The following is a 14,077-nucleotide window of genomic DNA, read 5'->3' on the forward strand; positions in this document are numbered from 1 at the left end:
GTTCTAGTTCTATGAAAAATGCTGTTGGTATTTTGATAGGAATTGCATTAAATGTGCACATTGCTTCTGACATTTTAACAATAGACATTTCAACAATATTTGTTAACAATATTTGTTCTTCTAATCCATAAACATGAAATGTCTTTCCATTTTTTAAAGTCTTCTTGAATTCTTTCATAAATGTTTTGTAGTTTTCAGAGTGTAGGTCTTTCACCTCTTTGGTTAAGTTTATTCCTAGGTATTTTATTATTTTTGGTGCAATTGTGAATGGGATTGTTTCTTTAATTTCTCTTTCTACTGCTTCATTAGTATATAGAAATGCAATCAATTTCTGTATATTGATTTCATATCCTAACACTTTACTGAATTCATTTATTAGTCCTAGTATTTTTTTTTTTTTTGGTGGAGTCTTTTAGAGTTTTCTATATACAGTGTCATGTCATCTGCAAATAGTGAAAGTTTTACTTTTTCCTTACTAATTTGGATGCCTTTTATTTCTTTTTGTTTTCTGATTGCTGTGGCTAGGACTTCCAGTACTATGTTGAACAAAAATGGTGAGAGCGGACATCCTTGTTTTGTTCTCGGTATTAGGGGGAAAAGCTCTCAGTTTTTCCCCATTGAGTATGATGTTCGCTGTGGGTTTTTCATATAAGGCCTTTATGAGGTATATTCCTTCTAAATCTACTTTGATAAGGGTTTTTATCATGATATGTTGTACTTTGTCAAATGCATTTCTGCTTCTATTGAAAAGACCATACAGTTTTTATCCTTTCTCTTATTGATGTGCTATATCACATTGATTTGTGAATGCTGAACCACCCTTGTAACCCATGAATAAATCCCACTTAATCATGGTGAATAATTTTTTAAAATTTATTGTTGAATTCAGTTTTCTAGCATTTTTTAAAGGGCTTTGTGTCTATGTTCATCAAGGAAATTGGCCCGTAGTTCTCTTTTTTTTAGTGGTGTCTTTATCTGGTTTTACTATCAGGTTAATGCTGTCCTCATAGAATGAATCTGGAAGTTTTCCTTCCTCTTCTATATTGTGAACTAGTTGGGAGAACAGGGATTAACTCTTCTTTAAATGTTTGGTAGGGGGTGCCTGGGTGGCTCAGTGGGTTAAGCATTTGACTCTTGATTTTGGTTCAGGTTTGTGAGATCCAGCCCTGAGTTGGGCTCTGCACTGAGAGTGTGAAAACTGCTTGGGATTCTCTGCCTCTCTCTCTATCAAAAATAAACATTAAAAAAAAAGGTAGAATTCCTGTGTGAAGCCATCTTGTCCTGGGCTTTTGTTTGTTGGGAGGTTTTTTGTTTTTAATCACTGATTAATTTCTTTACTGGTAATCAGTCTGTTCAAATTTTCTATTTCTTCCTGCTTCAGTTTTGATAGGTTATAGGTTTCTAGAAATTTATCTATTTCTTCTAATTGTCCAATTTGTTGGCATATAATTGTTCACAATAGTCTCTTACAATAGTATTTCTGTGGTGTTTGTTAGGTGTTATATCCTCTCTCATTTGTGATTTTGAGTCCTTTCTCTTTTTTTCTTCATGAGTCTTGCTAGAGGTCTATCAATTTTGTTGATTCTTTTCAAACAGCTCCTGGTTTCACTGATCTGTTCTATTGTTTTGTTTAGTGTCCATATCATTTATTTCCTCTCGAATCTTTATTTCTCTCCTTGTGCTGGCTTTGTGTATTGTGTATTGTTCTTTTCTAATTCCTTTAAGTGTAAGGTTGAGATTTTTCTTGCTTCTTGAGGTGAGCCTCTATTGCTATAACCTTCCTTCTTAGAACCACTTTTGTTGGGGTGCCTGGGTGGCTCAGTGAATTGATCGTCCAACTCTGGATTTTGGCTCAGGTCATGATCCCAGGATTGTGGGATCAAGACCCACGTTGGTTCCACATTGAGTGTGGAGCTTGCTTGGGATTCTCTCTCTCCCCTGCACAAGCTTTCTCTTAAAAATAAAAATAAATAAAAATAAAAATAAAAATAAAATAAAATGAAATAAACCGCTTTGGTGCATCCCAGAGATTTTGGACTGTTGTGTTTTCATTTTCATTTGTTTCCAGGTAACTTTTTATTTCTTTGATTTCTTGCTTCACTCATTCACTGTTTAGTAGCATGTTATTTCACCTGTATGCATTTGTGGTCTTTCCAGATTTTTTTCTTGTGGTTGATTTCTAGCTTCATAGCATTGTGGTAAAAAAAGATGCATTATATGAGGGTCACTGCCCTTTAAGAGGGGCCTGAGGAAACTAATAACTAGAAGGAGCATTATTGGTCTTTTGGTTCTTTCTCATTCATCCTCTGCAATCTGTATACAGCATGTGAAATTGCTGACCACCTTCTTCTTCAGTAACTGTTGCTACTTATGTATCTATGATATTGAATTTTCTAATTATAATTGAACCTCCCTGGGTTACTGAATGATAGACATAGCTTTGTAGTTAAAACACAAAAGTGAATAAAAACTTACCCATGTACCCAAGAGGCTTAGGGTCTAACAGGGTAGATGCACAGGTAAATTAACAACTGCCATGCTTTGAGAGGGATATGTTCAGATGAGGGGCATCAAAAATCAGCTGGAGGAGGGATCAGCCAGGCCCCAAGTAGTGAAAAAGAGCGTTTCAGAGAGTAGCAGTTACCAAAGGCAAGGGGGAATGAAAGAGCAAGATATATTTAAGAAACATACTCATTAATTCTGTCAACAGGTATTTAATGCCTGTATACCTTCTATCCAAGGCATAGAACTTGGAGCTAAACTGTCAATGGTGAGCAAAAACAGACATGGACTCCTTCCTTTACACTGAAAGCAGAAAACAGGTATTAACCAAATAATCACACTATTTCAGGTATAGTAAAAACCTGAAGAAGTGCTCAGAAGAAAAGGATGATGATTCCATGATGGTGTGAAGACTTATCCACTGAGGGTAGGAAGTGGTTTGGGAAGACTTCTGTGGGGAGAATCCTCGAGCTGGCGTCTAAAAGATGACTGAGTAGGAGCTACCTAAGTAAAAAGGGAAGAAATGGATGCAACGAAGTGTACGACACAGATGAGTACCACCTCCCCCCAAAAGCCTTGAAGTAATAATGCAAAGCCTTGAAATCTACATTAAAGATTTCAATGTTTATCCTAAAAGTATGATAAGCCACTGAAGAATTTTAAGCGGTGTTTATTCACAGATTTGCGTTTATCGTTACTTTGACTCCAAAATATAGGAGCTACTGAAAAGGATCAGGAATAGATGTGGGTAGACCTGCTGGCAGTCTACCCACTCAGTTAACAAATATATACTGGGTGCCTAATATGTGGCAAGCACTGTTTGTATACTGGATGTATAGGAATAAACAAATCAAAGTCCCTGAGTTCATGAAATTTATACTCTGTTAAAGGGGAACGGATACTAGACAGACAGAGTTTACAAAGTCATGAAGTGGTAAGTGCTATGAAGGAATAAAGAAGTGTCAGAAAATGATGAATTAGGAAGAGTGTTGTTTTACCACATGGTACTGAAAATCTAGGCAAGAAATGATGAAAGCTTGGACTAAGGTGGCAGTGGTGAAAGAAATAGGTGCGTTGAAAAACTAGGAGGTACAAAAAAATCTGGTTTGGGGGACGGACTAAGAAATGTGAGATGATGGGGGAATAGTGTCATAGATGCTCCTAGGTTAGTGACTTTAAGGAAGGTACAGAAGAATCTAATTTAATTTTTAAGGACTCCAACATTTAATGACAAAGGTGAAGAAAATGAACATTCAGGGGCACCTGGGTGGCTCAGTTAAGTGTCCAACTTTTGATTTCGGCTCAGGTCACAATCTCACAGTCGTGGCATTGAGCCCCACACTGGGCTCCACACTGAGTATGGATCCTGCTTAAGATTCTCTCTCTCTCTCTCTCTCTCTCTCTCTCTCTCTCTCTCTCTCTCTGCCCTTGTCCCCCACTAGTACTCTCTCTCTCTCTCAAAATACATAAACATAGGAATAAACAAGAAAATGAACATTCATAGGATATAGGGAAGATAGATCAATTTAAATCCACTACCCAGGGAGGTAGATAGAAAATATGGTATGAAATTACAGGAGTTAAAGGAGGAGCAAACAGCATCAAATGCAGCTAAAAGGTGAAGTACAGCAAAGATTACTAATACCCACTGGATTATGATGGCTGTTTTCATGTTATGGGGCAGAAAGAGGCAACAAACACAGCAGTGGCAGGGAAAGTGAACATTTAGCTTGCCTTGAAGACTGAGTGAGAAGTGAGGAAATTGAGATACCAAGACTGGATAATTCTTTAGGTTGTTAAAGGGAAAGAACAGGAAATAGGGTAGTAGCTAGCCGGAGATGTAGGAGTCTAAGTAAGGTTTAGTGTTTCTTTCTCTTTGTTTTTCAGATTAATGAGACATAGGCTCAAAAAGGTATCAGCGAGAGGGTAGAGGTACAAATATCCAGAAGATAGAATGGTCTGTTCTAAGGCAGGGAGGCTGTATTAGTTGGAAAGATGTAAGGGCAATTCAGAAGGTATCATCTACAGAACATGACAACCCATATTTGTAGGGTGATTGAAAGGGAGGAGTTGAATATGATTCTTAGATTCATGGCTTTAAGTGACGATACAGTGTTTACCACTCACGAGGTAGGGCACAAGGTAAAAGAAATGATTGGGGCTTTAAAAAATAAAAAATAGAAAATTGAGGAAAGGGCTGTGAGAAGGGAAGAAAGATGAGCTCAGCTTTACAAACTGAATTTGAAGTTATGTTTCATATCCAAGTGGAAATACTCAGTGGGTAATTACGTATTTCAGAGCTAATACTGAGATGACTGGGCTCATTAGTATGCAGGTAATAGGTAAAGCCATGTGTCTTCATGCCATCACCAAGGAAAAGTACATTAAAGACGGAAAATATATTAAAAAAGAATAGAGTAAGGTTCAGAGCCCTGGGGAGTCTTTAAGGTAAAATACAGAATATTCAGGAAATTCATATCCATTTAAGTCTACTACTGTTCTCCTTCCTAACTCCTGAAATTTCAAAAGAAATGTCCTATACTTGTATATTTTTCTGACAAACATGCAGAAAACCAAACGGAATCTCTCAATGACACTATTGATTACTATTTTAGCAACATGTATTATGATGAAATATTCTCATTAGTATTCTCTATGGTCTTTTTCTTTTTTAATTAATCAATGTAAAACTGGTAGGATATGTGTTCAACTCTGTGAACGAGTGACATTTTTGCCAAAGTTAGACAGTTACCTAAAAGAAAAAGGATAAGAGAAAACATTGTTTTCTATATCTTACAAGTACATAAGTAATACTCCCTGGTTATTTATTCAACAAACATGAGACACTGAGAGTAGACAGAGATAAAGCATATCCTTGACCTTGAGGAGCTCTCAACCCATATCACCTTTTATGCTAGAAGTCAGACAACTATGGTCAATGGGCCAAATCTGGCCCAGTGCTGTTTCTGAAAAATGAAGTTTTATTAGAATACAGTCACATGCAATTTGTTTACATATTATCTATGTTTTTGTGCTAAAACCGCAATGCTGAGTAGTGGCAAAAAAGCTGCACCTATGGCCTGCAAAGCCTAAAATATTATTATCTGGACCTTTACAGAAAAAGCTCACCTTATAAAGCAGATTGAAGCCTAGAGAAAATATTATTTCCTCAGGGAGGTAACATTGTCTCAGGGGGCTGGGCAGGTTTCATAAAGACAGCAATACTTGGGGCACCTGGGTGGCTCAGTCGGTTAAACGTCGGACTTTGACTCAGTCATGATCTCGCGGTCCGCGAGTTCGAGCCCCATGTCGGGCTCTGGGCTGATAGCCCGGAGCCCGGAGCCTGGAGCCTGCTTCCGATTCTGTGTCTCCCTCTCTCTCTGCCCCTCCCCCGTTCATGCTCTGTCTCTCTCTCTCTGTCTCAAAAATAAATAAACGTTAAAAAAAAAATAAAAAAAATAAAAGACAGTAATACTTAAGAATAAGTAAAAGCTCACCAAGAACAGGAAAAGAAGAAATAACACACACAAAGGCAAGGATGAGAGAACACTGTAATTTAAAACAGGAATGCATATAGTCCATCTAGTATCTAGGAATTTGGGGATGTGGCAAGTGAAAGAATGGCAGAGAATACTTTCATTGGTTTTCCCTGCCTATGCTGCCAAGGTCATGCATGCAGGAAGTAAAATCTACAATTTTAATGCATATTTTAAGAAAAATATAACTGGAAAACACAATTAGGCTGGTAAAATAGATTAAAATTATCTTGTTGGGAGTTTAAATTTGATACTACTCTCAATGGAAGGTTATCATTTTTCAAAAAAAGTTAAGATATTAAGGCTTATGAATGAGTTGTTTTTTGAAATTAATTTATTGTTTTCCTTTTTATATTATTCTCACTGATTTCTATTCTGATATTATCTTCTGAGTGAGAGAATACTGAGATTACACTCTTTACGCAAATGCAGAGACTACATATAATCTTGAGCAGACGTTATGTTGCACATTTGAGCTGTTGCCATGCATCTCATCATCTCTCAGAGAAGGGGAAAAAGGCTGAGCAATTTAGCTGTAGGAAATAGGACACACAGGAAGTGGTTAAGTAAGGGCCTAGTATGATCCAGTATGAGTTTTAGAAAGCCTAACTCCAATGACAAAAAGGGAAGATGGACTGAAGTATGACAGTATGTATGTATACAACATACAACAGGGAGAACCATCAAGAAGCCAGTGACCTGGCGATAAAAAAGACAAAGTTTAAGGCAAAGTACCAACAAAGGAAATGGATTCAATATGTATAAAGAAGAGACTGACTTAGCTGATGAGACAGAGGTAGAAGACTGTGAAGTTTAGTCTGTGGCTTGGAAAACTGTGAATGCAGCTGTTAAAGGAATTAATTCATAAAGCAGTGAAAGAAGAAACCTTGGGGGAAAGAAATTATACTATTTTAGATATTTCCTGCAATATTAGATATTTTAGATAGGCTGATTTGAGGAGACTTCACATATCCAAGTGTATCTGTTCACTTAGCAACTGAAAATACAGTGCTGAACCCTTGAAAAGAGGTCTGTTCAGAAGACATGAGATTTGGAAGTGTTGGTGGTTGGGAAATCATAGGAATGGATGAAATTTCTTCAGGGGTGGGTTTATGTGTAAAGAGAACTAAATAAAGCACAGAAAACAAGGAGAAAAATCCCATACTTAATAGGCAGAGTAAGAACAGCCAGCAGAGAAGCAGGAAAATAAAAGTGATGTTGCAGAGGTCAAGTGCATAGTTTCAAGAACAGTTTATCATACAGAATAAAGAGTCAAGTTGTTAAGATATATGCATACATTACCTACAAAATAAAAAGCCGTGAGCTATTAGTGATTAAGAGTAAAGGCTCTGAATTCATAGGGACCTGGGCTCAATCCCAGTTTAGCTATCTTGAGTAAGATAAACTTGCCACACTTCAGTTCTCAATCTGTAATGTATGTAATAGTACTTACCTTTGTCACAAGAATGTGGTAAGGAATAAATGAGATAATGTAAAGTTATTAGAACAGAACCTGCACACATAGGAAGTAATCAGATGTTGGCAGCTATTATTAAAATATTTTTTACCAGGAAAGAAAACAGCTGATCATTGTAAACTATTGCCTGAATTGAGGCAACTTTGTGGCTGAAGCCAAAAGGCCAACAAATATTAAATATAAAGGATACAAAACATGATCATACCTTTATATAAAACCACAGCACATTTTGGAGCACATGGGTGGCTCAGTGGGTTAAACGTCTAACTGTTGATTTCAGCTCAGGTCATAATCTCACGGTTTGATTCATGAGTCTGAGCCCTGCATCAGACTCTATGGTGAGAGTGCAGAGCCTGCCTGGGATTCTCTCTCTCTGCTTCTCTGCCCCTCCCCTGCTTGTGCATGCACTCTCTCTCACTCTCTCTCAAAATAAATAAATACACTTTAAAAAATAGTTTAAAAAAAACCTATTGTACATCTTAACTGGAACCACTGTGCGGAAATATATGGCAAGATAAAAATGGTAATTAAGATATAACACAACAAAACATAACTGGATCTTCAGTTTGAGAAAGAAACTAACACTAAAAGTACATACAAAAAAGATTTCCAGTACTGCCCAAGAATTGACCAGCAGGTGGAGCCCTCTGGAATGTGTTGGTGGGCAAAACTTCCTACAGTGAAAAAGGGTGACTCATTAAGATGTCTAAATTTTATTCCTTAAAGATATTTTACTCCCTCTGCTTTAATCACCAAATAATTTTATTAGTAGCAATATTTATGACATATCTTAACGCTGATATTAATATTTTGACTAGTTGACAGATATCTTAGAATATAAAATACTAGAATTCCCTAATATTTTATAAACAAAATCAGTGGTATTCTGGTTTTGAAACTGGGTAATGAATACTGAATGATCTGACTTTGAGATACCCTTGGGGAATCTATGAGGCTAAGGCCCTAGGTCATAAAGCATCCTTGTGATGTCCAGCTTAAAATAGTCTAAGAAAGCCCAGTTTTTTCCTACCTATGACAACTACAGTGACAAATATAAATTAAATCAAGTTTTTGCGATCACTCCCTAAATTTTTCATCTTCAGATGAACTATTAGTTAATTATCTAAACCTATACCAAAAAGAAAATCAGAATTACCAGGGGATTAAAAAAAAGCAACTAAAACGAGAGGCAAAGTGCAACTTTATTCTGTAAATAACAATTAGCTACATCCACTTGTCTCTGCATGCTTACTAGAAGCTTCTAAAACAATGTGAAAATTAATGTAAAACAATAAGTTATCAGTATACTCAAATAAGGGTACTGTCTTGTCCAAATCTACGTTTATGGATTGATAGAAAAAGTATTGATATCACCATTATATGGTTTTAGATGACAGTGTCCACACCCACAGAAGTTCATTCCTTCAATAGGACTTGCTTGTTCAAGGAGTTTTGCCCATAACAGAGGAAAACAGATCAAACCATTATGTTTTTATGGCATATCAACCGACAATTAACACACTGATTTCACTGATTTCCCCCAGCCCCTTCCCTATGCTGCCAAGCTTAGGTGCTTGGGGAGTAAAATCTACAATTTTAATGCTACACTCTAAGGAAAACATAATTAGTTTGTAAAATCATAATGAAAGATCAAAACAAAAACTCCAGACACCACAGTGTCCAAAATCAAATACAAATGATTTCTGCTTACCCAATTAGATCATAAGACCCTATTTCTACAATTAGACTTTAACACACCACAACACAAATACAAACAGAATATTAGCAAAGCCAGAGATTTTGTGGCTTCCAGTCCTTACTCAAACCTAGTTAAGCATATTTAACTATATTGGTGCACTTGCACACAAAAATTAGGAGTAAATTAGAGGATTAGGTCTGACATGATAAAAACAGCTGTCATGTTCCCCTTTGACAGTAATAGCCCTTAAGTCAGGGAAACCAAGATACTAAACTAGGCACAAAATCTTTAAATCCTAACCTTTCCATTCAGACTACTTAGTGCACAACCTTGGCTACTTTGTATGTGGTGCAATGAACACAAAGAATATGCACCTGACGAACCAATGAGTGAATCATATATAAATAAGATCTTCATCGCCAAAAGATCCAAATTATAAATCATGTGGCTTCCCGTTCGTGTATTCAGAACACCCTATTACCTAATAATGTTGGTTCAATGAGACAGAGACTGAAAATTTAGCAATCTGTTCCATAAAGTGCAAAAAGGCTTATTCCTTACATAAAGCGTCTTGGTTCATATTTTCTATTCTAAGTTTGAATTTCTGGGAAACATTTAACAACAACAAAGCCAACTTCAAAGGAGTTTGTTCTAATTTTTTTCCAACACTGTAAGAAATAAAAACACAAAAATGGAATAATGAAATTCTAGTATTCTATGGATGGTGTGAATAGAAAAACCTATGCATATGCCAGTTTTAATCAAGAGACGTGAGGTTCAGAAGGACTGTGATTTCCTCAGTATTACAGAGTTTATAGGTAGCAATTAGGGTCTAGCATTCCTCTGGAAATAACCGAAAGAATTAATACGGAAAAGCCACACACTGCTCCTCTTGTTATCAGTACCAAGAATCCGAATGCCTATTGGGAACCCAGCAATTCGGCAAGTCTTTGTACATGTCAAAGAGTTACTCAATGTCTGGAACCTTATTTTACTACATACAGCATCCAAATGACTTCTACTAACAATCCCTCTGAGATATCAACTTTCTGGAGCCAGATTCTCAGCGGCTCTGTCACAGCCAAAGGGAGGATCAAATACACAGCTATTACCCTTGGCATCAGCCCAAACTCAACGTAGGGTGTGTCCGGGTTGTTGTGAAGCCCGTTCTACTGCCCATTCGTAGAGAGTACCCCATGCTTCCCAGAGAAGACGCCTACCACGACTCCTTCCCCGCGTGACATCGCGCCCGGAGGGAGTCTTGCTGGAGGCGGCAAGAGCGACACCCGCCCCCTTCTCTAGCTTTTTCCCTGGGGGACACCTCTCGACCAGGGCCTCCACTACGACAGCCCGCTCGACGCCGAGCTGAGGGGCTCCCGGCCTACTTGAAGACATAGGGGGAGGGAGGAAACGGAGACAGTGAAGGGGGTTCCCCGCAAGGGGCAGAATGGGAGGAGCCAGTGGGAGCTCGGCCCTTCCCCCAGCGGGCTTACCCTCCACCGCCTCCTACACGTTGCAGCCGCCCCGCTTCCTTGCGGAGGAGCCCGAAGCACTGCGTCCAGCAGCAGTTCCCCATCGCATGCCGCCCAGGCGCCGCCGCTCCTCCTCCTCCCGCTCAAAGCCCACACTCAGGCCCGGCAGCCGCATCCGCGCGGCACGAGCCGAATGAGGCTTCGGGGACCAAGGGCGGGCCGGCCGGCGCGCAACGGCGTGAGAGACTGGGACAGGCGCTCGGAACAAAGGCTGCGGTTACTCCAGCAGCCACCGAGTCGCTGCCGCTCGAGGGAAGAGTGCCAGGCTGCGCGATCTGGACTCCCTCGCTGTCCGCATGGCCCCTCGCTCGCCTCAGGACCTCAGCCTAGCACAAGTGACCGCCTCCAGCCGCTGAAGGAAGCCAGTCCCCGCGAGTCGCGCACCCAGACCCCGCCCTCCCGAGCACCCAGGCCAGCGCCTCGCCGCCGACGCTGCCACACCCCCGCCCTCTCCCGGGCCCCAATAGGGTGCCCTCCCTCTGCGGCCCCGCCTCCTCCGGCCACCGGTTCTTACGTCACTTCCACAAGCTCCCGCGTCCGCAGCCTCTGCCTTGGAGCTAGTTCAATTCCTGGGTGTGGATGTTTGTTTTGTTGGACCTTGACCTAACTAGAAGTCTCCTTTTCTCCTTGCGTTTCCCGCGTCTGGGTCCCGAGCGTCTCCGCGCGTCGCAACGGTCAAGGCTCAGCCTTTGAACTTTGTACCAAAGCCTTTTGAGCGGCTTACCTAGAGCCCAAGGCCAGAAGTCATCGGGTATGAGAAGGGGCACTTCTCTGTGTGTTGTGTGCTTAGGTTTAGTTAATATTGCACCGTAAGTGGCAAATAGAGTCAGGGGACTGAGTGAAATAGTTTTGAATGCACCAGGAATTTTTTCTTTTCTGGTCTCTAGTTTGCGTTTCTATCTCCGTACTGTCAACATTGTAGAGAAACTTTTTAATGGTGCCCTACCGGCCTCTTTTTGTTTTGTTTAAAATCAGAATTTCAGATCATTTCGGAGAGGTGGTAGTGGTCCAGAGGAAATCAGTTCGAGGGCTATGGTTTTTCAGGGACATCAATCCACGCCTTGCCAATCCAAGCGTGCTGCTGGGTTCTGTAGTAGATGCGAAGAGATAGCTACTCTGACGCGACTTGGCCTGCATTCTCCAGTGTTCCTGTACAACTTGGTTTTTCATTTGGGCCTTAAAATCGCATCTGAGGCGTGGATTAGTAAACTCCCAGTCCATTGCATAAAGTGCTTTTTTAAAACTATGTCTATTTTTAGCCTGTTGTAATTTAATCTAGGAAAATTGTTACGTTTTGGAAAATTGTTACTAATGAAAAAATCGTTTCTGAGCTATTCGTTTTCTTGTTTCCTGAAATCTAGACCGACCTAGGTTTCAGTTTTAGAACTGCCTCTTAAATAATTGTGACCTTATTTGGGTCTTGGTCGTTTTTTGTAACCAAGTGCATGAAGCATATGTTTGGCCTATTAGTTTGCAATCAGTGAATATTGGTGGAATGACTGAATGACTTATTGAATAGCAACCATACTTTCTATCCCTCTTTCAGTCCCCATAATCAAGCAAATTTATTAGTGAAATAATCTTTAAAATTCAACTATAAATGTTTAAAGAAAGCTATGGACTACTACTCAGCAACAAAAAGGAACATACTATTGACACACACATATTAAGTGAATCTGCAGAAGATTATTCTGAATTGAAATGCCAGTATCAAAAGCTTACATATTGTATAATTCTAGAAATGACAAAATTAAAGAAACAGAGAACAGATTGCATGGTTGCCAGGATCAGGGAGTAGAGAATGGATTCTTGTGGTGATGGAAAACCTGTATCTTGGTTGTGTCAATGTGAGTATCCTGTTTGTGATATTGTGTTATAGTTTTGCAGAATATTACCATTGAGGAAAACTGGGTAAAGGATACATGTAGTGATTTCTCTATATTATTTTTTTACAACTGCATGTGACACCACAATTAATGCAACTATAGACATTTTATAAACCTCTATTAAAAGTAGATCTGGACTCAGTTAAGGATATGAACGATCCTCAGAGTCAGTGCAAATGATTAAAACATTAAAAAATGGGCTTCACTAATCAAAAAAAATACAAATTAAAACACAAAGGAAAGTCACTGTTCACTTGTCAGGTTGACAAAATTTCCTAATAAAAATGTTCACTTTTTGAAAGGGTACAGTGAAGTAGTATTGTCCTGAATGGGGGACAGTGAAATTCGTTCTGAAAAATCATTTGGAAATATTTGTCAAGAGCCAGAAAGAAAGTAAATGCTCAACAATTGAAGGACGGTTAAATTTGCTGGTATGGTCTTATTCCATAACCATGTGAAATACTTTTTGAAAAAGCTTTAATAGCATGGCAAAATGCTGCTGATGTATGAAAAAAATCAGGATAGAAAACTATATATATAGTGTGTTCCAAATCATATTTAAAACAAAGCACATATGTTTTCAAATACATATATACATTCTTTCTTACATATATTCCTAGGGGAAAATAAAAATTGGTAAATAATATTAGCAAGATTGTGGATTTGGGAGATTTTTTTCCTTGTATTTTTTTCAGTTTTTTTAAATGATAATTTGAAACACCTGTAATTGGAGAAAAAATTTTTTAATCTGGCCTGTCAGCAGGAAGGATTAATTAATAGCCAATTTGGTTAAGTTTGATAACAAATGCAGACATTTAGAAAGTGATGAGGATTTTAATGTAGGTGGATTCCAATAAAATGAGCACAAGTCGGGGCGCCTGGGTGGCGCAGTCGGTTAAGCGTCCGACTTCAGCCAGGTCACGATCTCGCGGTCCGTGAGTTCGAGCCCCGCGTCAGGCTCCGGGCTGATGGCTCGGAGCCTGGAGCCTGTTTCCGATTCTGTGTCTCCCTCTCTCTCTGCCCCTCCCCCGTTCATGCTCTGTCTCTCTCTGTCCCAAAAATAAATAAAAAACGTTGAAAAAAAAATTTAAAAAAAAATGAGCACAAGTCTTGTTGTGTTTCTGCCATGGCACAATATTGCATTTCCAAACCTGCATTTGAGAATGGTTATGGAATCAATGAAGACAATAGTCAAGTATATTCTGGTAGGATTTTTATGCTTAATTATCACAGCTAGAGAAATCATTTAAATGGCAGTTTGCCCAGCAGACTAGTCAATGTACCAGTAAGAGACACACAAATTACCTACAGTGATGGCCACTTAATATCAGCTTGCTAGAGACGCCATCTACCCACCTTCCCGGTAGCAGGACTTTTCTCCTTTCTCATCCCTTGCAAAGTTCCTTTCTCTCTAGTGGTTTATTCTGAAGTCAGAGGAAGAAGTT

General features: G+C 39.1%; 1 protein-coding gene across 1 annotated transcript in view; it reads right to left on the reverse strand.

Moving 5' to 3' along the window:
* Window positions 1–10,999, reverse strand: part of LOC125918007 (AP-1 complex-associated regulatory protein) — a 39,299-nt gene extending 28,300 nt beyond the window's left edge. The window contains exon 1 of the mRNA XM_049624065.1: window positions 10,708–10,999. Coding sequence (XP_049480022.1) covers window positions 10,708–10,790 — 83 coding nt within the window. The 5' untranslated portion in view covers window positions 10,791–10,999. The remainder of the gene's footprint in view (window positions 1–10,707) is intronic.
* Window positions 11,000–14,077: the final 3,078 nt, after the last annotated feature.

This window comes from Panthera uncia, unplaced genomic scaffold, assembly GCF_023721935.1.
Source record: "Panthera uncia isolate 11264 unplaced genomic scaffold, Puncia_PCG_1.0 HiC_scaffold_365, whole genome shotgun sequence".
In the NCBI taxonomy this organism is placed as follows: domain Eukaryota; kingdom Metazoa; phylum Chordata; class Mammalia; order Carnivora; family Felidae; genus Panthera; species Panthera uncia.